This window comes from Siphateles boraxobius, unplaced genomic scaffold (genome assembly GCF_051911475.1).
Source record: "Siphateles boraxobius isolate OS27281-9 unplaced genomic scaffold, OSU_SipBor_1 130, whole genome shotgun sequence".
Taxonomy (NCBI): Eukaryota; Metazoa; Chordata; class Actinopteri; order Cypriniformes; family Leuciscidae; genus Siphateles; species Siphateles boraxobius.
Window position 1 is genome coordinate 5,237,549 of NW_027508734.1, and position 24,371 is coordinate 5,261,919.

The window sequence follows — 24,371 nt, forward strand, 5'->3', positions numbered from 1 at the left end:
ACGCGCGCGCACTGAGCGCGTCCACGCCCGGTTTAGGGAGGGCGGGTGTGATGATGTCAGCGCGCATCGGGGCTTTGGATTCTGGGAGCACAAACACACACACATCAGCCATTTTCAGTTTGCTGTGGTCATCCTCTCTCAGTTCAACACAAAGATCCTGCAACTGTCGAGCTGAAACACACGAGAAGGATGGACGAAGAGAAAGCGGGTCATCGCGCGCACGAGCGTTTGTTTTGCTGAGCGCGTCATAGACAAAAGCGCATATTCATCTAATTCATCTGACTCTTCTCATTCATCTGATTCTTCTCATTCAAGGCTCAAATCATTTTATTATCGGAGCGAGTCTGGAAATTTGTTCGCGTCTGAATCCATAACTTCTCATTAAGAGTCACGCCCGAATTCTGCGTGATTCCTGAACAACCCCAAAAAAGCGTATTTTAAAAGGTAGGTTTCTTACATAAACAAATGATCTGTGCTTTAGTTATTGATGGGATTCTTACAATGATCATAAAATAAGATGCTAAACTGCTTTCAGGTTGAATGGGGGAAAGTTTAGCCTGATCCGCTAAAAACAATAGCTCATATTTAATATGAGAAGGGTGCAAAAGCTGTTTATGTCTATAAATAAATATTACATCATAATTTGTTTGGACAATCCCATAGCAGAGGATTCATGATGGATTTATGATGCATTTGGTGACTTTGTCCTCATCTTCCACAGACAGTGATGATGCAATGAATATTTCTGGGGTTATGGATCTAAATGTGCATTATTCTTTCTTAAACACACATGAGAGTAGCTACAAGATGGAGGATGCGAGGCAGTTTACATGATGAAAATAAGTGTTTGGTGATTGCATAACCTATAGCAGTATATGTTTGGTTTGTTTGATTCTGAAAGCAGGGCCTGTTTGTGCTTGCTGTGCAGAATGAGATCTGATCTGAAGATGTTGTAACATATACTGTCTGGAAGAGGAATCGCACATTGCGTGATGTGTTGTTGTCCTTCGGTCACCTTGATGGATTTTTCCTGGTTTCTCCTGAGTATTCCAGGCAGCTGTCAGTCATTATCAAAGCTCGTGGGAATGAGCTCGCGGTTTGTGATGTGATCAGATGTGTTTTAAGCTGTGTTTTGATGTGGGACTCTCCTCTGTGTTGCTGCATTGCAGTCTATAGGCGTGTTGATGGTGAAGGGCGCCTCTGCTGGACGCAGGAGGAACTGCAGCGCAAATCAACACACACGATGGCCTTTTTTGTTTGAAATGTCGTAATAAAAGACTTGAAGTCCTATTACTGCGATTCCTATTATTCGAACTTTCTTGATGGGATATATATGTATAGAATTCGCATATATTTGTATATTATTCAAACTATTATATTTTAAGTAATAACACTAAAATATGACAATTTTAATAGCATTAACATAAAATGTTATTATTCTTATAAAGATGGATGTATACAAACTTTCTACATGGAAAACCGTTGCCCAGGTTGCCATAAATAATGATATTTATGAATTCATTATTATGTTAGCAATTATGTCTCTCTCTCTCTCTCTCTCTCTCTCTCTCTCTCTCTCTCTCTCTCTCTCTCTCTCTCTCTCTCTCTCTCATATAACATAATAATGCATAAATAGCATAATAAATACATCTTAAATTGCTTTAATGTTGTATAATTTAATTAATTTTAAATCCTCATTTATTACAAAAAACTCATAATACATTAAATAAAAATAAAAAAACTCATAATACATAAAGTACACATTTATTTGATTAGTTTCAAAATGTAAACCAGTTAATGTAATGATAACTTAATTACAAATTACAAACACTTCAAATTAGGAAGTCGGGTTCAGTAACTACCGAAAATAATCAATTCTTTGATTCCAAAGAGTTAGGAATCATCTCTGAAAGTTTGAATCATTTAAATATCTTTACACCTCTTCACGAATTACACATTTTACTACCAGTTCTGTTTTGGTCATACTGTTTAAATGAGCTCTGAGGGATTATCTGTAGAACAATTAATGATTTCCTTCATTAGTAAACCCTGACGAAGTTCCTCAGGTTCCTGTTGATATGATCTGAATCACCCTGATGACTGTATTTACTGGCACTGCTGCTGTCATCGACATGAGCGCAGATGTTTTTCGGGCGCAGGACTCTTTTGTCAGCGCTTGTGTTGCCAGATTGGCTGTTTTTGGGTGTGCGCTGCAGTAATGCAATGCTGTGATCCTGATGTTCAGAGTCTAATAGAGCCTGTGTTATGTTCGATTGTATGGGAACTCATTACAAGTAACTTGAGTTACATAATCGGATTACTTTTTCAAGTAACTAGTAAAGTAACACATTACTTTTTCAATATACAACAAAATATCCAAGTTTCTTTTCCAAATAAGTAACCCTAGTTACTTTTTCACATTTATTGACTGACAGCTCAGAAATAAAGTGAGGTGGTGTTGTGTGTGCTGTGTAAACATGAGGGTTATTTTAGTTCTAGACTAAATGTGATCATACATTTACTAATCTCACTTCCACGAAGACATTCAGTAGGCCCTATTCCTCAAAATTACTAAAAACAGTCAAATGCAATCTCAGAATTTTACGCAAATCTTTTATAATTAACTATATTAAATTACACAAATATACTTTATGTATTTAATCTCACTTTGTTAACCAATGTATTTGCTGGCTGCTGACCTTCAATGATCTAATTCAACCATACTAAAAATCAAAAATTACGACAAACAATTTTTCTCCACACGCGACGCGACTGCGAGATGCTCAAAATCAATCAAAACCGACAGCCAATCAGAATAGCGTGTGGGCGGAGTCTCGCGGCGAGTACACAGCACTAGAGAGTGGCAAGCCGTTTTAACTTTTATTCATTTTCAGGATATGAATTCTTGATATCAACAATTCAATTTTAACTAGTTAAAATTATAGTTATTGATATCAGGAATTAGATTTATACTAGTAACAATGGCAATTTTTGATATCAGAAATTACATTTCCACTAGTAACAATGCTAATTCTTGATATCAACAATCACATTTTTACTAATTAAAATGCTCATTCTAGATATCAAGAATTGTATTTCAACTAGTAAAAACTATAATTCTTGATATCTGTAATTGTATTTTCAAGTGAAATGTCATCCTAGGCTGCCATTCAAAATCAATTGTTGATATCAATAATTGATTTCTTACTAGTTGCAATTCCAATTTTACATATCAGAAATACAATTCTTACTAATAAAAACCTTTATTTTTGATATCAAGAATTCAATTGTCACTAGTTGAAATGTCTATTCTTGATATCAACAATTGAATTGCTACTAGTAACAATGTTTTTTTCATTGTTTTAAATGTCATTTTTGATATCAATAATTCCATTTTCACTAGTGACTATGTTAATTTCTGATATCATGAATGTGATTGTTACTAGTAAGAAAGCCATTTTAGATATCTGAAATAATATTGATATCAGAAATACATTTTCAGATATCAAAAATGAAAGTTTTTACTAGTAGCAATTAAATTGTTGATATCAAGAATAGACATTTCAACTATGATCCAGTACATCAAAAGCAGTGGCGATTCTAGGGGGTGGCCTGGGGTGGCCAGGGGCACCCCTGAAAGCTCATTGGCCACCCTTGTGGCCACCCCAGATCTGATAGGTAGTTGGTCAAGTTCGTCAACACAAGAAACAAGAGAAATGCTGTCAATCAATGATGACAGCTGATCAACTGATTTAGGGCCAGTTTTTCATTTTAACTAACACCGTAATGGTCGTACTGAGGCTGTGAGAGCTGATTTCTGCTCAGCGGACGTTTGGCCATGCAGGTCAGGTGACCCATGAGATGAGCGCGCTGGCTGCTGCTGCTCCGTGAAACAGGAGGACGTTCGGTCACAGTTACAACAGCAACAATGATAAAAACGCTGGAATCTGTAGATTGAGAGGTATGGTAATTTAATGTTTAGTTATATCGTAGTTCCCTCTGAATGTGTAGGAAAACTGAAAAAGTCGAACTACACTGTACTAGCTAGCTTAGCAGCCTGCAAACCAAGCAGAGTGCAGACATTTGAAGAGGGCGCGCGCGCAGCTCTTAAAGGGGCCACACCTTATTTCCACTCGTTACACCGCCATGGAATGCTATTTTCTGGACTGAAGACTTGAGGGTGTTTTTTGCAGATGTGTGTGTTCAATAGAGCTAATGTTATATTTTTGGCCAACCCGTGTGTGAAATATAGTGTGAAAGTCTAGATTTAAGCTATAACACAAGAACAAGCTGTGATTTATTTATTTGCTCTGTTATTTAAGGGCTGTTTTTGTTTGTATCAGTTAGCTCATCTTCACTTAAATTAACTTATTAATGTATGCTGAATCAAAGCCAATGTTTAAATTTATACCTTCATCGGGGCCTTGGATATGAATACTGTCTTAGTTGAATCCCCCTTTTTGCACATTTTCATACATCACAAGGCATCCTAATGATATTATTCAGTCATCAGGCCATCCTCTGTGTTACCTGTTACCCGTGTTTGCTTTACTAGTTTAAGTCCCCTCTTGTGGTTAAATAAAAACACACCTGGCAAAGAACAAATTAAGAAATTCAAATTCCAGTATCTCTAACAAATTATATCTAAGCTAAATAATAACATATACTAAGCATGTAAAGAACAACAAATATTTGTTTTTTTCTTAAAAGCTTAGTTTTTATTTTGCTTTTACAGGTAAGGTCCTATCTTTAAGCATTTTGGTTTGTCCTGTTGGATTTCTGTGTTTTTATGTAACCACAAGATGGTGCCTCAATTAGTAAAGCAAACTCAGGTAACAATACAGGTGACACAGATGATGAGTTGATGACTGATGCATGTTATTCTATATAGGATGAGTTAAGAGCAGTTTATTTTGCTACTCTAACTTATGAAGAGACAAGTTAATCCACTACAAGAAAATAGCTCTTAGAAAATGTTTACCCTATCCTGACCATAATTACTGATTAAAAATAGACATGTTAAAATAACCAGAGATACTTGGGGACTGTGATAGGTGGTTAGGACTGTTTTTAACAGGATAGTCACCTTTATTTGACCAGTTATGAGACAGGAAATCATGGGAGAGAGAGAGGATGTGACATGCAGCAAAGGACCGGGATTCGAACCATGGTCGGCTGCGTACATATACGCATTAACTTTGCTATGCCATGGCCACCCCACACTAGCTTTGTGTCCCATCTTGGCCAGCCCCCAAAAAATGTCCTGGATACGCCACTGCCTTAACATATACCAAAAATATAACTTTTTTTGTTGTTATTAAAAAACAAACAAGCAAGCCCAGCCCAGATGAGAAAAAGTAACGCTAATGTAACGCAATACTTTTCATAAAAAGTAACTAAGTAATGCAATTAGTTACTTTTTTGGGGAGTAGCGCATGAATGTTGAATGCATTACTTTTAAAAGTAACTTTCCCCAACAGTGCTTTTAAAACCCACATTCCTCTACTCTGTGGTCCCGTCAGCGAGCGGCGCGTCCCTCGGGTGATGTCCACTATGGTGTACCCTCGAGAAGAGGCTCTGGAGCGGCTCACGCAGGATGAGATCGTGTTGAACACTAAAGCGGTGATGCAGGGTTTGGAGACGCTGCGCGGGGAACACGCTCAACTCCTCAACTCTATTCTGGACTGTTCCCAGCCTCCCGGAGCTCAGGAGAAATCCAGCCTGCTCCGCAAGAGCCTGCAGGACATCGAGCTGGGGCTGGGGGAGGCGCAGGTACCTCATTACACAACACTCAATATACTAAACTGTGTGTATGGGTAATTTGAACCCGGTTAGTTATGCTATCACTCTTATGAGGGGATGTAAAATTTGGAAACTTCTAAAAAGGAATAGAAGAAAAAGGATCTGGAAATTCATTACACAAATCATTGCATTCAGGATGAAATAGATGTAAAGGTGAAGGACGGGGTTTTCTACTTGTGCTGCCGTTATTTTCACTGGCCCACCACAACACAAACATGTATATATATATCAATTTAACATTATAAATGTTTTTAGAAAAAATAAATTGCATAATTTTATTTTCCTAAAATTTTCATTTTATTTACAGGTATAATGGTATTTTTGTTTTAAATGTGTACTTTTCATGTTTATTATTTAATATGTATGTAAAAAAATCACTTTCCCCACATATTTTTTTTTTTTTTAAAAATCATGTTTTAAGTTGTTTTGTTTATACAGTATATATATATATGAGCAATTTTCAACTCATTCTTACTGACCTTTTCCCTTATGAAGTTTGTTATATCACCCTTTAAACCTAAAGCAGAAAAACAAGTCAAGTCACCTTTATTTATATACGGATTGTTTCAAAGCAGCTTTACAGAGATAACAGGAAAATAATGCAACAGAGTTTGTGTCTAGAAGAAAATAAATCTGCATAAACGTGTCTGGTGTCAGGTGATCATCGCTCTGTCGGGTCACCTGAGCGCCGTGGAGTCGGAGAAGCAGAAGTTGCGCGCTCAGGTGCGCCGGCTCTGCCAGGAGAACCAGTGGCTTCGGGACGAGCTGGCCAGCACTCAACACAAGCTTCAGAAGAGCGAGCAGAGCGTCGCACAGCTGGAGGAGGAGAAGAAACACCTGGAGTTCATGAACCAGATCCGCAAGCTGGACGAGGACACCTCGCCCTCGGAGGAGAAGCCCGGAGAGAAGGAGAAGGACAACCTGGACGATCTCTTTCCCAACGATGACGACCAGGGACCAGGTGAGGGAGAGATGCTTCATGAAGAATCAATGAGATTTGGCGGAAAACAATTGTGAGAAGTGGCGCGGCGCGTCTTGAGCGGTGTAGGCGTCAAGGGCAACTTTATGGTAATGATTTATGATGCGGTTCGGCGGCAACCAATCGGGAGAAGTCCTCCGCTTGTGAGGATTCCAGAGAACGCAGTCCTTTAAACTTTGGCTCCGACCACATTAGTTCCCAAGCGACTGTAAAGAGAGAGGAGAGGTTGATCATGTGAATTTGATGCACAACACTATTTATAGGCAACATTTGCGTGCTAGAACGCTTGTTTTTCAGCGGCAATGCAAATAATTTACTCAAAACAACAAAGATTTGACCAATTGCATTAAGGCTACACTTCAACCAGGACTGTTATTGTAATGTGGGCTGCACACAAATTAATGTTAATGTTAGTTAAGGACCAAGGCTAGTAAACGTCTCCTATAAACTGCATGTTGAAATTAGACTAGCACTTAAGCATGAACACAAAAGCCAAACCACACAAATGGCTATTAATTTGTTTATTTTGTTAGCAAACATGTAACTATAATGAAGTTCTATCCATCTATCAATTTATTACTTTTACATTTAAAAGATTTAATGAGGTTAACTTATACCCTACCTGTGGTCAGTCTGCACAAATACCCATCAACATGCTTGTTTGCTCTGCGGCCCCTTTAAATAAAGTTCGCAAGACCAAGCTTTCGATCTACGTCATAGCGTAATCTTTCTACGGCGTTGTTGGCAGGGCGGCGGTGTGTGAACGCACATTAACTCTCGACCTTAACCTCTCGTTGTTCCCCTGTCTCTCTCTCCAGCTCAGCCCAGTGGTGAAGCGGCGGCACAGCAGGGAGGCTACGAGATCCCGGCCCGCCTTCGAACCCTCCACAACCTGGTGATCCAGTACGCCTCTCAGGGCCGCTACGAGGTGGCCGTGCCGCTCTGCAAACAGGCCCTTGAGGACCTAGAGAAAACCTCGGGACACGACCACCCCGATGTGGCCACCATGCTCAACATCCTTGCCCTGGTGTACAGGTCAGAGACGCTGCTGAACACGGGGCCAGTGTCACACACACAGACACTGTGTCTTTAGCCCTATTCGCACTGGATTAGTATTATCTGGGGACCTCGTGTGAATTAGAAATTACCCTCCACCGCATCTGAATTTCGTTTGGCGCATTCACACAGGATAAGCGAAGCCTGTGAGTTTACTCGAATCTACTGACTTATCTCCCGGATATGATGTCAATAGGCTATTGCTTGGGAAATGTCTTGTCGTTATAGGTCTAGCTGTATGATGTATCATAAACAGAATAATGTTCCTTACCTGGGGTTGCCACCCGTCCCGGTTTTACCGGGATTGTCCTTCTTTTTAATAACCTGTCTCGGGATTTATCCACTTTCCCGGTTTTCGAAAGGCTACGTGAGTATGTATGTTTAAACCGTGTAGCGTGCGCACGGCAGAGAGGGAGAGAGCGAGAGACCTTGCGTGTGTGTGTGCCTCATGAAGTGCATGTAAGATGATATCATCCTGATAACATATAGAAAAAGATGCGTTTTTAAACGAAAACGTATTAGTGAGGACAAGGCCTAACATGCCATCGGAGGAGCACTAATTTAACGTCACCATATCGGTCAACAATTTCCGCCCTCCAAAACTCACGTCACTAGCAAACTTGTAGTGCGCTACCTCTCTGTCGTCAAATGAATTCCCGTGTGTTTTTCCAGGGATCAGAATAAGTATAAAGAGGCGGCTCACCTGCTGAACGACGCGCTGGCCATCAGAGAGAAAACTCTGGGTAAAGATCACCCGGCCGTCGCCGCCACGCTCAACAACCTGGCCGTGCTGTACGGCAAGCGCGGGAAACACAAGGAGGCCGAGCCGCTGTGCAAGAGAGCGCTGGAGATCCGGGAGAAGGTGGAGGACACATTCAGCTCTATCATGATGATGATGCTGTAGTCTAGCCTCTGTTGTTATATTCATTTATAATGTGTTTGCAGGTTCTGGGTAAATTCCACCCTGACGTGGCGAAGCAGCTCAATAATCTGGCCCTGTTGTGTCAGAATCAGGGCAAGTATGAGGAAGTGGAGTATTATTACCGCAGGGCGCTCGAGATCTACGAGAACAAACTGGGCGCCGACGACCCCAACGTGGCCAAGACCAAAAACAACCTGGTGAGAGCGAAATATTACATGTTGAAATGTTCTTTTTTTTGTAATGAGTCGTGATATTTAATTGAAGATTACTTTTTTGTGATGTTGCAAATGAGTCATTGAATCAGTTATATTGAAATGGAATGTTTGAACTGATTCACAGAAATTAATCTCAATAAGTTGACACATCTACTGTCGCAGTCTTAAGGTCCCCATGAAATCAAAAGTTGAAGTTTTTTGGCTTTTAGTATATGTTAGCCTTACTGTTATCTATAAGCTAATTTTCACCAAAACAATTCGAAAAAATTCACATTTAGAAGATGTAAGCATTCAAAACGTACAGTCGCTCGCTTCCGCAAATGAGGATCAATGATTTTGATGACATCACTCTGCACTTCAGATTTTCTGTCCAATCAAATTCTCTCTAGAAACTGAAGCTCCGCCCCCATTCACACATTTACTATTTTCTACATTGTTAACGCCACATCGTGCACTATGTAGGGGTATTAGTAACGATTCAGACTGTGTAAATATGGGGCGAATGTAGTCTGGTTTCATGTTAGTGTCACGTGAACCGCCGCAGCTCCGGTCCAGAGCACCGACACACCGAGCGCATCATGTGATCGAGTCGCGCAGACCAGAAAACGTATCAGACCCTTTGAATTCTGCACTGAATGCTGTATTTTGAAGTGATATGGAGGAGAAACGGTTAGAGATTAGGAGGAAACTGCGGCTTTACCGAGCTCAACGGCTCTGTCCGAGATGTGATGTGATATAAATGAAACGCTATTGGCTACTTTAAAAAAAGGGGAGGAGCTGATCGTTATGCCCTTCCTGTTTCAGTGGAAATTATGTCAACACACTGAATAATGCTCCGCATTTCAAGGCACTTCAGTGGGCCATTTAAGGCCAAATAAAAAGCATATTAAGATAATCATGGTGAATTATTGCCAACAAAAGTTGCATACTGTATATTACTTGCACATGAAGAGAAAGTTCTCACAGCACAACATATGAACAAATAAGAAGAGCTTTTTTTATGTTGAGAGCAAACAGAATTAATCTGTACTTCCTATTTATATTGCTAATGTCATGAGCTCCTATTGTAGAAAGTGCATATTCAAGTTCAATAAAGATCATCATCATCTTTTGTCTGGAGAGAATACAGACTTAGTTGACAAAGTACAAGCCCTCAGGGCGAAGTTTGATGCGAAAGTGAACGTTTGGCTGTGGATCTGAGAACCCGAGAGCATTATTCTGTCTGAAGCTCATCGATCGTGATCATCTTTCCTCCACAGGCGACGTGTTACCTGAAACAGGGCAAGTTCAAAGACGCCGAGACGCTTTACAAGGAGATCCTGACCCGCGCGCATGAGAAAGAGTTCGGATCGGTCAACAGTATGTACTTCTCATAAAACTAATGTTGCTTTAATTATGCATCCATGGAAATCGGTCATTCATGCATATATTCTTATTTTATGTAAATGTATTTTTGTAAGAATAGATGCTTTTTTTTTGCATCTTGATGATCAGTTTTTGTCAGGATGAAATGGTGAGTGAATCACAGTGAGATGTTTTGATGGTCTTTCAGAGGTTTTGTCTAATCTTGTTCACTGAGGCCATCTGGTGTGACATCGCAGCCCTTTAAGCCAATCAGATGCTTACAGGATTATGATCAAACATCCACTTGATTTCCAAAAAGCTTCAACAAGCTAATTATAGTCGATAAAAGAAGACTAGCCACTCAGTATCTGATGCCGGGCAGAGTAAATTGCTAGAAACACACAAAAGCATTTAACAATATTTGAATAAATCACAAAACAATGCTAGTTTTTGCTATATTGCTTATAATGAGAATATATATATTTTTTCTCTTAGATGATAACAAGCCAATCTGGATGCATGCAGAGGAGCGAGAGGAGAGCAAGGTATTACAGGCTTCATTTACATGTTGGTTTACATTTATTTAAATTTACCTTTATAAAAATGTACACTATCATTTACAAGTTTGGGTTCAATGAGGATTTTTAAAAAAAGAAATTATTACTTTTATTCAGCAAGGATGCAATAAATTGATCAATAGTGACAGTAAATATGGTGTCTAAAAATTTCTATTCATCAAAGAATCCTGAAAAAATTACAGTTTCCACAAAAATATGGATCAGCACGACTGTTTTCAACATTAATAATAATCAGAAATGTTTTTTGAGCAGCAAATCATCATATTAGAATGATTTCTGAATGATCATGTTACACAAATTCAGCTTTGATCACAGGAATAAATTACATTTTAAAATATATTTCAATAGAAAACAGTTATTTTTAATAATATTTCACAATATTACTGTTTTTACTGTATTTTGGATCAAATAAATGCAGCGTTGGTGAGCAGAAAATACTTCTTTAAAAAAACATTAATCTTAGGCTACTGACCCCAAACTTTGGAAAGGTTTATTTAATAATTCAATATCAATAAGTATTATTCATAATTATGCTTATATACACTTACCAATATTAATAAACATATCTATATGAAAAAATATTTAAGCAATTAACATTGCTTTTATACAACATTAAACCAGCAATTAGCAAAATGTATCTAATTTATTTTTTTATACAGCAATTCAGCCTGGTCTTCATTTATTTCTATATTTTTAATCCGCTCAAATCATTATAATTAAGATGATTTTGTTTCAGAAAGTTGTAGAGATAAAAAAAGAACCATGCAATCAGTTTGTCTGGTGGTCTTTTCAGGGGAAGAGAAAGGACTCTGGTCCCTACGGAGAGTACGGCAGCTGGTACAAAGCCTGCAAAGTGGACAGGTGAGTGCGCAGGTGCCCTCAGAGGATTATGGGTATCAAAGTGTGGAGGAATCACACGTGACATGTTTACATGTGATTTTTTCCAATCACTAGAGTCACAACTTAATCGCAGAAAGATGTTTACATGACACGAACTAAACTCTAGATGGCGCAGGCTAATAGGTCCTTTACTCACCTATTCATGGTCACATCGTTATCTATAGGGCGCAGCTGATTGGTTCCTGGCGTATCAGTAGCCAATGAGCTCGCTGGTCAATCTTCAAATACTTGAGTAGCATTTGCCTTAGCAGTGCAGCACGCTTTCAGAAACCCTCCTCCTTCCCCAGCTCCACCTGTGTAGATCTGCTACGGGTAATTCATGTTTGCTGTATTTTTACTTGCTCACAGCAGCGTGTCGTGTGTGTACGACCAGCAGCAGGAATGACAGTGTAGCTGATCTATTCCACCAAGCCCAAACACATCGGTTCAGTTTAGTTTTATTTATCCCTTAGGAAATTAGTTTTGCACAGGTGCCACGCATCACATTTACACAAGCACACACAAGTAGACAAGTTAAAAAGGCACATAGTCACAGACTATTCAACATTGAAATAGCAATTGGTATAAATGAGTTTTTGAACCTCCTTGTCGGAGGTTATTCATATCACACAATGTTGTCAACATGAACTCAGTTTCTTCAGCACCACAAAAATGCACATGCACATTTGGTCAGAGTGGAATAGATGTGATTTAAAGTGTTTAGATGCCCGTTTATTGTGATTAAAATCGGCATAAGCCACGTTTTACAATGATTATGGATGCAACGATTATTGGCTTAATTGCATCAACTTGATCAAAGTGTTGTGTTTATTGCATGAGACAAAGTTTAATCACAATATTGCCTGAATCTCATAACGTATTCTATAGCTGTGTCCCAAATGACACACTGTACACTAGGCACTTATACACTATGTACTCAACCGTGTAGTGTATGAACTTTTATACGTTTATTTTGTCTTCCAACATCGGAGTCTGTTAGCCCCTCCCCCTCCGCTACATAATTAAAGCTGCGACAGTCGAGTGCATGAAGTGTCCAACGTTCCACACTTTGTTTTTTCGGTTAATTAAGTGCATCATCCAATTAAATTGATCTTTTTCATTTTAGAATTTTCAGTGTGAATGCACTATTTATACTACAAAACGGCATAGAATAGTGCATAAGTACGCGATTTGGGCTTATGTTTTGGAGTGATTCTTCTGTTGAGTGTGTCTTGTGTTTCTCACGCAGCCCAACTGTGAACACCACACTGAAGAGTCTGGGCGCTCTGTACCGCAGGCAGGGCAAACTGGAGGCCGCTGAGACGCTGGAGGAGTGTGCGACCAAGAACCGCAAACAGGTACACACACACACACACACACACACACGGATTTCCTACCTGATGCTTGACTTATGAGATCCACTTCCTGTGCATGACTCATACAGGAAGAGAAGGGAGTTGTTAAGAATACCTCAATGATTCAACTTTTAGACTCACATTGCTTCGTCTGTTCGGTTTCTTTTACTCTCCTTTATTAATCTTAAATGAATGTAATTTCAGTTAACTGACAACCAGTGTTATTTTAGTATCATTGAGATACTATTATAGTTTCTTATTGAATGTGTCGAATTCGGGGGTTTTTATCAAGTTTTTTTAATATAGTTTATTAATTTTATTTTAGTATGTAGTTAAACGAAATTATTTATTTTTTTTTTATTTTTTTCAGGTAACGTTTATTTTATTTCAAGCTTCACATGTTGTTTAGTTTTAGTTTCAGTGAACTATAATAACCCTGCTGACATACTATAACAACATACTAATTTAATTTTAATTTATTTATTTATTAGGGACCATGTACAATTTCAAATATAAATGTAACCATTTGATGCATTGAACCAGAGTTAGCCATAGGCTAATTTACATCTGCAGACCCCTGGCAGGGTACAATAAAAAAAAAAAAACATACAAATAACACTCCCCCACCGCCTACACACACATAAAATCCTCTCGCTCTGTCCGGCAGGGCATTGATGCGATTAACCAGAGTAAAGTGGTGGAGCTGCTGAAGGACGGAGGCTGTGCTGGAGGGGACAGACGTCAGTCCCGGGACGGCGTAAGCGGCCCCGGAGGCCCCCGAGGAGACTGTGATGGGGACGAAGCCGAGTGGACCGGGGTCAGTGGAGCTCTTAGACCCTTTGTTTGTGTATTTATATACATTTCCAATTAATACACTGTGATCAGAGCTGAATTTTCAGCATCATTACTCCAGTCTTTAGTGTCACATGATCCTTCAGAAATTATTCTAATAGGCTGCACAGTTCTTATCAATTGACCCTTCGCTAAGCCACGGCCGAAAACCGCCACTGTCCAATGTGCGTGGATCAAGCAGTGTGGAGACCCCATTCACAACTAAATGTGGACAGGATTAACAAAAACACCTAACTTTATTGCTTGGAAGTTGGAAATAAAGACGGTTCTTTGTTCATAATGCATATATTTTCACGTAGAATAAGACCATTAAAGACAAGACGGAGGCTCACTGACATACTTTAAAATATATTTCAGCATTTTGTTAATCGACGGCCTACGTTACTACCCCAATCCGATCGCGGCTCTCCCGGTGTTAGTGTTATTCCACAAGATTTATGGTTTGATTTATAATTATTAGATTATTATTTCACTTACCCTGCTGTGCAAAACTTAGCTGTTCCTCAATTTGTGTGTTTCCCATTTGAATGGTCAGCGTATGAGGCGCTGCTGCTTGCGCTGGGAATATAGGCTTTAGCTTCAATTTTTATGAAATTATTATCTAATCGGTTGCATATTATGTCCTGGATATATCCCTAGAACGCACACTGCAGTCCCTTTTGTCTTGCTCTCTCAGATATTTCACATGTTCGCCAAAAATGACTAATTATCTCATTGGGAATGTCTGACACCGGTGCATACACACTGTAATAGATGTGCCAGGCGAGAAAGCTTGACAGGCGTAGCAACAGTAACTAGGGAGGGCGGGGCTTAGCGAATGGTCAATTCTTATTGCTGCTCAATTATTAATAATAGTTGTTTTTATTATTAATGAAAAGCTATTAAAGGTGCACTATGTAACTTTTTTTTGTCAATTCATCAGTCGTTCTTCCAAAGTGTGTTTTTGTCTTACCCTGATTCACTATGTTAAGCTGTTATAAGTGTTTATATTTTAGACCTTGTGAGGATGGTTTTCACGTGAAATTGCATGCGTCACTCTCCCGTGCGTGTCTCGTCATATCCGTAAATAAAGAAAAGTGGTTCCGGCTGCTTTGACGCGTGTCTGGTGTGAGAATGGCAGAGGTTAGTTTTCTGAGAGGGCGAGAACTGAGGGATTTGAAATGTTGTAAAGGCGATTTGGAGATGATGGTGTTTTTATGAGTTAAGTATTTTATTGAACAGACAAACCGCCAAAAGTAGCTCTCTAACAGAGTTCATTGTAAAACATTATCTGTTGTGAAGGGTCGTTTCATTATGGTGGATGTAGCGCTGTGCTGGAATTTATTTTCAAGGAAGTACCGTGTGTATTAATGGGTAATGATACAGTAACGTCTTCATCTAGTCAGCTTGAGATCCTTTCCATCTAAACTGGTTATATCTCGTAAGCATAGTAGTGAATCTTTCATGAACTGTAGGATAATCATATTCATCCACGCAGTCACGCAGAGCCGAAGCACAACCAAAACAATGTTCTTCTGCAAAATGCATGCAGTTTTGTTTTTTAACCGCTAGAGGGCCAAAAGCGACACAGTTTACCTTTAATGTAATTAAATAAATCATAAAAATGTCAAATTAAAGTAAAAACAATCAAAATAACACAATTACTAAAGTTTTTTTATTATTATTTGTGTACCTGCATGTCATGTGACCATTAACCGACATCAGAGAACAATCAACTTAAGTTTATAATTTATTATTATTGACTTAATTTTATTACTGACTTAACTTGAGTTCAAATCTCAGGGACTACTTCAAGTTAATGCTGTATATTAGGACAAAGAGGTTCAGCTGACAAAAAAAAGGACTCCTTGCAATGCATGTAAATATGAATTTGTATATTTTAATGTGTTAGAAATACAAAACCCTTTTAAAGATGGGTTTTACATGGTTAAATGACTTACTGAGTGAAAATTCAAATAATAAATTAATGTGTTCATCTGGAGTTTTTTAGATATGCAATATTGCAATGTTGAGAGAACGCTTCTTAAAAGTGATTGATTTCTGTAAATCCAGTGATCAAATGCTGTTTGGCTCAGTTTTCAGTGATAGTCACATGACTAGTAGCTAATCTGTGTGAAATTCCACAAACCTGGAAGACCTTCTGAACGGATATAAGCAGTAGGCTTTTATAGAAAGCAACATTTTAAAAGAAAAGAAAAATAGTTAGGAGAATAAATTAAGTGTGAATAATTTACTGCCATTGTGAGAATAACGCAATTATGTAATCAATAAAAAAGTAACTGTAGTCTGATTACAAGTATTTGTTTAAAATGTTACAACAATTACTTAATCTTTGGAATCTGATTAAATGTAATCTGGATAATGTAATCAGATTCCAAAGATTAAGTTATTTACAACCCAACACCTATATATTTAATATGTATATTAAACGAAAGATTATAGAAGTTGATCATATTTCCTGGGCTCAGGATGGCAGCGGCGCCCTGCGCAGGAGCGGCTCGTTCGGGAAGATTCGTGAAGCCCTGCGCCGCAGCAGTGAGATGCTGGTGAAGAAACTGCAGGGCAGCGGCCCACAGGAGCCACGCAACCCCGGGTGAGAATAAACCACGACACATCAGGGGCGATCTTCTCCAATACACAAACTGCTCTCATACCAGCCTGACTGCTGTTTTTCTTTCATTCAAAAGGATGAAGAGGGCAAGCTCCTTAAATTTCCTCAACAAGAGCGTAGAAGAAACCTCACAGGTGTGTCTTCATGTATGCATACACTATTAATTTCTTTCAAAAAAAATTTAATAAAAACTTTATTCAGCAAGGATGCATTGAATTGATCAAAAGTTACATTAAAGACTTTTAAGTTTTTATTCATCAAGGAATCCTGAAAAAAAAGTATCAGTTTCCGCAAAAATATGAAGCAGCGCAACTGTTCTCAACATTGATGATGATCAAAAAGTTTCTTGAGCATCAAATCATCATATTATACTGATTTCTGAAGGATCATGTGACACTGAAGACTGGAGTAATGATGCTGAAAATACAGCCTTGATCACAGGAATAAATTACATTTTACAATATATTCAAATAGTTATTTTAATATTACTTTTTTTTAATGCATTTTTGATCAAATAAATACAGCCTTGATGAGCATAAGAGACTTCTTTCAAAAATCTTACCCACTCAAGACTTTTGAACGGTAGTGTATATCCAAAAATAAGCTTGTTGAAAGTCATTTAACACTTAAGCAAATAGAAAAAAGCGAAAAGATTAGCAGATAAAAGCAAAATCACTCCAAGTCATGCATGTGCTTTAATGCAAGGGAGTCTGATAATACAGATCAAATTTGTATTAATTCAGTGATATAAATATATAAAAAGCATTTTGATGGACTTGAAACACCACTGACAACCCATTTTACTTCTTACTTTACTTTAGAATAACATGTTTGTTCACAGTAAGGTCAACAAAATGTATTGAGATTTTATCTTTATGCAGTGAATATTCCCTCAGCTTTAAAGGTGCAGTAAGTGATTTCTGAGAAACACTGATGATATTGGAAATCAACCCAAACACACGCCCCTCCATTCATTGCTCCGCCCTTAAAATGAACAAATTTGCAAGAGTGGATCTCTCTTTTATCATAGCAGAAGCGATATAAATAACAAAGAAAAATAATGCTTTGTAAAAAATAAAGTGAAGATGAACGAAAGACAAAGAAGAACAAACAATGATCGTACAGTAAATGCAAGCAAAAGTTGGTTTTTATTCTCCAGGAGCGCCAGACAAATAATGCCACTAAAACTGTCCTGTTACTAAAATTAAAACAACTAATAATAACGCGGGTCCAAAAGCTGATCATAATCCTTCTTTTCCCAGTGATATTCCTCTGAGCTTTTCTCTTTTGTAATGTCTCTCAGCTATCTCTCTTTCTACAAATCTCCCTCTTGCTTACTCTTCTCTTCCATTACGAGTGGGTTCCCTTACTACTGATTGGCTCATTCTCTCCTCCTCCATCATGACACGCCTCTTACTGCTAATTGGCTCACTCTCTCTCCTCCCCATCATGAGTGGACACCCCCTACTGCTGATTGGCTCACTCTCTCCACCCCCATTATGAGTGGACACACCCCTATTGCTGATTGGCTCACCCTCTCTCCACCCCCATTATGAGTGGACACGCCCCTATTGCTGATTGGCTCACCCTCTCTCCACCCCCATTATGAGTGGACACGCCCCTATTGCTGATTGGCTCACCCTCTCTCCACCCCCATTATGAGTGGACACGCCCCCTATTGCTGATTGGCTCAATATCTCCACCCACATTATGAGTGGACAAGCCCCCTACTGCTGATTGGCTCACTCTCTCCACCCCCATTATGAGTGGACACGCCCCCTATTGCTGATTGGCTCAATATCTCCACCCACATTATGTGTGGACACGCCCCCTACTGCTGATTGGCTCACTCTCTCCACCCCCATTATGAGTGGGCACGCCCCCTATTGCTGATTGGCTCACTCTCTCTCCACCCACATTATGAGTGGACACGCCCCCTACTGCTGATTGGCTCTCTCTCTCCACCCACATTGAGTGGACACGCCCCCTATTGCTGATTGGCTCACTCTCTCTCCACCCACATTATGAGTGGACACACCCCCTACTGCTGATTGGCTCACTCTCTCTCCACCCACATTATGAGTGGACACGCCCCCTACTGCTGATTGGCTCACTCTCTCTCCACCCACATTATGAGTGGACACACCCTCCTACTGCTGATTAGCTACAAGATTGTGATTGTGCTGCTTGTTCCGATCCACTTTCAACAGGGTTTCTCAGAAATTGATGAGTTTTTCTACTGTATAATGTTACACACCAATTGTGTGTGTGTGTGTCTCTCTTCAGGAATCTAACAGCGGCCTGTCAGAATCCAGGGGACTGAGCGCTAGTAATGTGGACCTGACCAGACGCAGCTCTCTGATCAGTTAGAAAATGGCATCTAGATGTGGAAAAGGCCAAACGGAGAGGCGGTTTGCTACCTACTTGAATTGAAAATATATTAAATGATCCTTACTCAAAACGTTTTCCTAAGAAAAAGGTCTTAAAAGCAAAAATATGTCTTTTAGTTTCACATCGCTTGCATAATCTGGGCTACGTCCATCTGCTTTGCCATTAGCCACACTCAACGAACGCATATGTAAAAGATGAAGCGCAACGTAGCGCGCTATCACCTTCTACACCACAGGCAGACGATCAGTGGTAAAATTACGTCATAGCATGGCATCAAAATTGCGTAGTTTAGCATACAATGATAAAGTAATGGTGTCTGTACAAAGCATCTATTTTCGCTGGGATTGCCACTATGGGATTGCCATTTAGAAAACAAAGGTCACACATGCTAACTCCTTTCACAAAACGACCTCACCAAGTTGAAATGGTGCAACAGCTATAATGCACTTACGAAAAATATGAACGTAGAGGTCAGAGACGGATGAGCACCGACTGGTACGACCTCACTTTTGCCTTTTGAGTTTTATGTATATAATGATTTAAATTATTTAATGTTTTGTTTTGCAAAATTAGCGCACAAGGATTTCGTTTACACTGTAGTTGGAATTTTTGTCCTGGAGCGACTGGAAATCGTGTTGAACGGTACAGTGAAGGATTCTGCTTTACAGTCCGAGTAGAGCTCTTAATTATTAGGGGTTTGAGGCAGATCTAGATTCATAATTCATACGCTCATTTCTGTTTTATCTGACTGCAGGAACCCCAGCTCTGACTCATAGGTCTGATGTGGTGGAAAAGGCCAATCGTATATAACTGGCATTTTCCATCCGCTTATAATGTGACGTGTTTTTCATTTTACTTGATTTTCCAGCCGCCAGAACACAATATGAATCATAGCTGAGTCTAAAATAGACAATTTCACCTGTTTTTGTTTTATCTTGTCCATTTAATGCTGATTAGTTATTAAATATCCTTACAGGAACAAATGTTTTGGTGTGTGTAAACGTTTGAACCTTTATGTGACTCTGTTACCTTTTTTATCATTGATTAAGATGTGCAGGATGTGTGTGTGTGTTTGATATTTGGTTTATTTGAGTGATTTTTCTTCTGTGTTTATCAGAGCGATGATGACGGTCTGTTTCATCTCTGAATGCACAGACGACACTAGCTTTTGGATCCAGCCATACAAACGGGTGAATCTCATGAATAAATGTCTAACTTGTATTTCACCTGAAAGCATATTCAATTATATTTTGCATAAACAAAATAGGACCACCATCTTTGGATTGTCACATTATTCCCACCCAAATTCAATTTGTATGTATATAATCAGCATAAATTAAAGGCAGTACAACAAATACTGCCATAATAAATAAATAATTCATCATTGAAATATAGCAGTTATTTCACATTGTGCGGTGATTAAATGTGTGATTTGATGTGCTCAATTGCCCTTAATGTCACAATGCTAAACATCTTAATGGTCCTTAAATATGCTTCATTTTCTTTAAAAAAAAAATCTTAATACTATAAAATTCTCAAATTTCATTAAAGAAAATTATTATGGTTTTTGAGTGAAATATGACACGGCAATGTTCTTGATTATTTTTGTGAGATTTACTCGAACAGAATGTATTGCAAAAAGTAACCAATGGATTAATTTTAATGATTGTGTTTTGTTAGGATGAACATAAATAAGGGTTCTAGAAAGTGCTTGAGTGAAGAGAGAAAATAAAGTGATAAATTATCAAGAGAAATGAATGTTGGCATGAAGGAATTGGAGCTAGATATGAATGTCACGATTGATTGTAAAATACTCGTTTATTTGACTCACAAAAGCACGCACTTGTTTATTCTCACAGACAGGTGTGTAGTTACTAATAATGCTGTGTTTACACCACATGAATGTGAACCCATCTTTGGCTGTCCTGTTTGTCATGATTACTGATGATTTGTGACGCCTTCTCACCACATGTAATGTACACCTCACTGGTTAGATTGTGCCGCAGTTACACAAGTTCTGCACTGATCTCGGAACAGCGCCCCCTGTCTTAATGAGAAATCGTAGGATTGTAGAAGAAACCCTTGGTCCCCAGATCAGCTGTGAAGGGAAACGTTTACCAGCTCTGTAGATTGTAGCCGCGCTGCTCAAAGTCCTTCCTCAGAGAGATGCATTTCACTCGTGAAGGGGCCAACCTCATGTATGTTTTAATAAGGTTCGGAATAAACTGCTTTTCAAACCAAATCAATTGTGTGTGTCTTCTTTATAATGTGAGCTTGACAGATAAAGCATATCCGTCTGTCTGTCTAAATATAACACTAAATATTGTGTGTACATAGTGTATTATCTATCAGAAATATATAACAGTATACACTGTGTGTTTTCTGTCTGTCTTTCTGTCCATTTATCCATGCATCTTTCGATCTATAACACCTTAGCCACAGGGATAAATATTTTTTAGGGAATAAATATGACCCTTTTTTTCTAGATTCAGGTAAGGTTATGCTAAATGATCTTAAAGTCCCCCTGTGGTAAAAAAATAATAATAATAATCAAGCTTTTAATGTTGTACAAATTAATAATTCAACACCATTGCTGAGTATTTTCTCCCTAAAATTGCAGTGAACCAAAAAATTGCTGGTGTTTCTGACGTCACTACCTTGAAACCAATCAGATCAACGTGTGATCGTAAACGAGTGGATCTCTGAGCTGGTGTGAGTGAGTGGAGGCGGGGCTCATTTGCATATTTATAGAACTGTGAATACTAAATGAGGCAAGGGTGTCGAGTTACATTCAAGCTATTTTAAGGCATGAAGAATTTTTTCCAAGTAAAAACATTTAAATATGTCATTTTGGTGATCAAAGATGAGTTTTAGGGATACAATTATTGACTACAGGGGGACTTTAAGTTTTTCTTGAACTCTCATTTTTCCATTGAGGGTACGTTTACACAATAACGATGTAATAAAAACGGAAACGTTTTTCCTTTGTGTTTTTTTCGAATACAGACGACAACATTGTCAAAACGTTCCCCGTTCACACGGATCTGTGAAAACAACTAAAAAACACTGTATTCTGCTGCCAGGCCAGTAGGTGGCGATGACACTTTGTAAAGAAAAACTACATCCATGTAGACTGAACACGTAATACACAAACGCATGACGTCACCGTTTTCACAAATTCGTGTTTTTTGTTTGTTTTTTTTCTACATGGGGAAGATACCGCTAGTTTTCAATAGTTTGCATTTTCAGGCCCACAAAACACTGTTGTCGTTTAAATGAAAGGCCAAAACACATAAAAGTTTTCCGTTTTTAGTTGAAAACTGTTGTGTAAACGTTTACACGACACCATTTTCAACTAAAAATGGAAAACTTTCATGTGTTTTGCCCATTCATTTACACGAAAACTGCATTTTGAAAACAATATCGTCTCTGTAAATTACAAAAACACGATTTTGTGAAAACGGTGACATCATGCATTACCTGTGTATTTGTGTATTACCTGTTCAGTTTATAGGAACATAGTGTTTCTTCTTTACAAAGTAGCATCGCCACCTACTGGCCTGGCAGCAGAATACAGCGTTTTTAGTCGTTTTCACTGACCCGTGTGAATGGGGATCATTGTGACAATGTTATCGTCTGTAGAAGTAAAAAGGCAAAGGAAAACTTTTCTGTTTTAGTACATTGTTGTCATGATGCAAACATACCCCCAGTTTGAGAGTATTATTAATGTGCTGCAGCTCACAGCGTTAGATCACCTGACTTTGATGGTCAACAAATGGGAAAATGCTTTTTGTTTTTTATATCAGTTTGACATTGGATCTCAGTGTAGCACAAGACACACAGTTCAGTGATTACTGCGCATTTCCACAGCATTAAACTGAAATTAGTGCCTTTGTAGACTAAAGAGCTTTTGAGCCCAGCACTGGCACATTTGCTTTTTAGTTCCCAACTGTTTAAAAGTTCATCAGATAAGGTTTGATGCGGTGCGTTTGGTGGGCAGCTCTGCAGACCCACTCGTCACATGCAGAAAAACTGAAGTTTAAGTGTCAACTTCCTGTCTCCGGTGCCTGTCACTCGACTGCTAAAGCATGAGGAAACCAGAGCAGTGACAGAAGCGTCTCAAATAGGTCTCTGAAATGTGCTAGTTCGAATTCACCAACGTAAAGAAAATGGCTGCTAACACAAACCTCCGCCCAAAAAGCGTTGACATCAGCTGTTATGTCTCTGGTAAGTTCCTCTTTTGGAGCACAAATATATTAAGGTTTAATCTTAATGTTAACAAAGGCAGGTCAATGCTAGTTTCAGTTGCTGCCTTAAGCTTGAAGGAGCCTCTTCTTTGGGGCCTTTTTCTTCCTAAGATCTTCAGGACTTTATGATGATGATGATATTCTCTAACTATTAGGTATTCACTATAAAACAGTTTTGCAATTACAAGATAGTAAAAAAAAAAAAACAGCAAGACGGGTGCAGGTAAGCCTGAACCTGTGAACGTCTGAAGGAACCGAGCCTGGCCTAAGATGACCTCTTCTCTTTCTCAGGTTCTTTCTCTCAGCTGTCCATGGGGCCCGAATACACAGTGACGGGGCCCATGCGTGTCCTCTTTCAGATCGGGCTCCTCAAAGAGGAGGTACAGATCCCTGAGGGACGCCTCAGCTTCCAGCAGGCGAAGCATCTCGCAGCAGAAATCATTGAGAGAAAGGTACTGTGCAACCTCAACATTTGATGTTTTTATCGAGCATGTGACATTTAAACTTAGTTAATTTAGTCATTTACTCCAAACCTGTATGACTTCCATACAACAAACGAGTGAATGGGGCAGCCAAGCACAAAAGGCGCTATAAAAGGACTTATAATAGCTTTCCAGACTAGAAACCAGAACGTATTTTTTAATTTCACTGCTCTTTTCCATTCTTCCATGTAAACATGCACTAGACGGACGTCTGTAAAGTCCGTGTGAACCGGAAGTTGCGGCTGACTTCAGTATTGCTGTGTTTTTTTTGAGTGATACGAATATTGAATGAGAAAAATAGAGGGTGTGGCTTGTTCTTTCCCTCTGGGAATTGATTGGATCTAGAAAAGTAGGCGTTCCATTCAGCTTGATGCCAAATCTCGCTGCGTCAGAAAACGCATAAGGTCTGTACTACATTTGAATTTTCATTTACTTCACGACCGTTAAAAGAAACATGGTCTGTATATGAATATGGATAGTATGAAGGTAATTCGGATGTACACATGTTGTTACCGTCATGTGACCTTCTAGCGTCAGTTGTGTTTCTTCACTGCTATTTAAAAGTCCTAGCCTGTGGCCTCATGGGATAGTAAAGCGTCCATCTTATGCACACTTCAGAATCTCGCTGGAAGTAGTAGGTCATCCGGGTACTTTTCAC

At 38.9% G+C, this 24,371-nt stretch overlaps 2 protein-coding genes across 4 annotated transcripts in view; both read left to right on the forward strand.

The window, feature by feature from the left end:
- Nucleotides 1-6: 6 nt before the first annotated feature.
- On the forward strand, nucleotides 7-21,226 carry klc2 (kinesin light chain 2). 3 transcript variants are annotated; one of them, XM_077227558.1, is made up of 14 exons: nucleotides 7-444; nucleotides 5,523-5,772; nucleotides 6,460-6,763; nucleotides 7,600-7,816; nucleotides 8,510-8,699; nucleotides 8,783-8,956; nucleotides 10,234-10,333; nucleotides 10,814-10,863; nucleotides 11,690-11,757; nucleotides 13,025-13,133; nucleotides 13,798-13,947; nucleotides 16,451-16,575; nucleotides 16,670-16,727; nucleotides 18,880-21,226. In XM_077227558.1, exons 2-14 carry the CDS (start codon nucleotides 5,545-5,547, stop codon nucleotides 18,961-18,963), a joined length of 1,857 nt encoding a protein of 618 aa, XP_077083673.1. In that variant the 5' UTR covers nucleotides 7-444; nucleotides 5,523-5,544; the 3' UTR covers nucleotides 18,964-21,226. The 3 variants fall into 3 exon arrangements, with proteins under 3 accessions (XP_077083673.1, XP_077083675.1, XP_077083676.1); XM_077227560.1 differs by having other exon boundaries at nucleotides 35-444; nucleotides 5,481-5,772; XM_077227561.1 differs by lacking the exons at nucleotides 16,451-16,575; nucleotides 16,670-16,727 and having other exon boundaries at nucleotides 56-444.
- A 1,823-nt stretch (nucleotides 21,227-23,049) lies between these two features.
- The window catches only part of prkd4 (protein kinase D4), a 31,996-nt gene continuing 30,674 nt past the window's right edge, over nucleotides 23,050-24,371 (forward strand). Inside the window, exons 1-2 of the mRNA XM_077227551.1 lie at nucleotides 23,050-23,211; nucleotides 23,523-23,683. Of these exons, the coding sequence (XP_077083666.1) occupies nucleotides 23,154-23,211; nucleotides 23,523-23,683 (219 nt within the window). The 5' untranslated portion in view covers nucleotides 23,050-23,153. The remainder of the gene's footprint in view (nucleotides 23,212-23,522; nucleotides 23,684-24,371) is intronic.

What these genes read in the sequence shown, in the direction of transcription:
- klc2 (XM_077227558.1), top strand. Translation starts at nt 5,545, where the DNA reads ATGTCCACTATGGTGTACCCTCGAGAAGAGGCTCTGGAGCGGCTCACG. An exon ending in CGATGACGACCAGGGACCAG is followed by an intron (nt 6,764 to 7,599) that starts GTGAGGGAGAGA and finishes CTCTCTCTCCAG; the next exon opens with CTCAGCCCAGTGGTGAAGCG. An exon ending in CCAAGACCAAAAACAACCTG is followed by an intron (nt 8,957 to 10,233) that starts GTGAGAGCGAAA and finishes TTTCCTCCACAG; the next exon opens with GCGACGTGTTACCTGAAACA.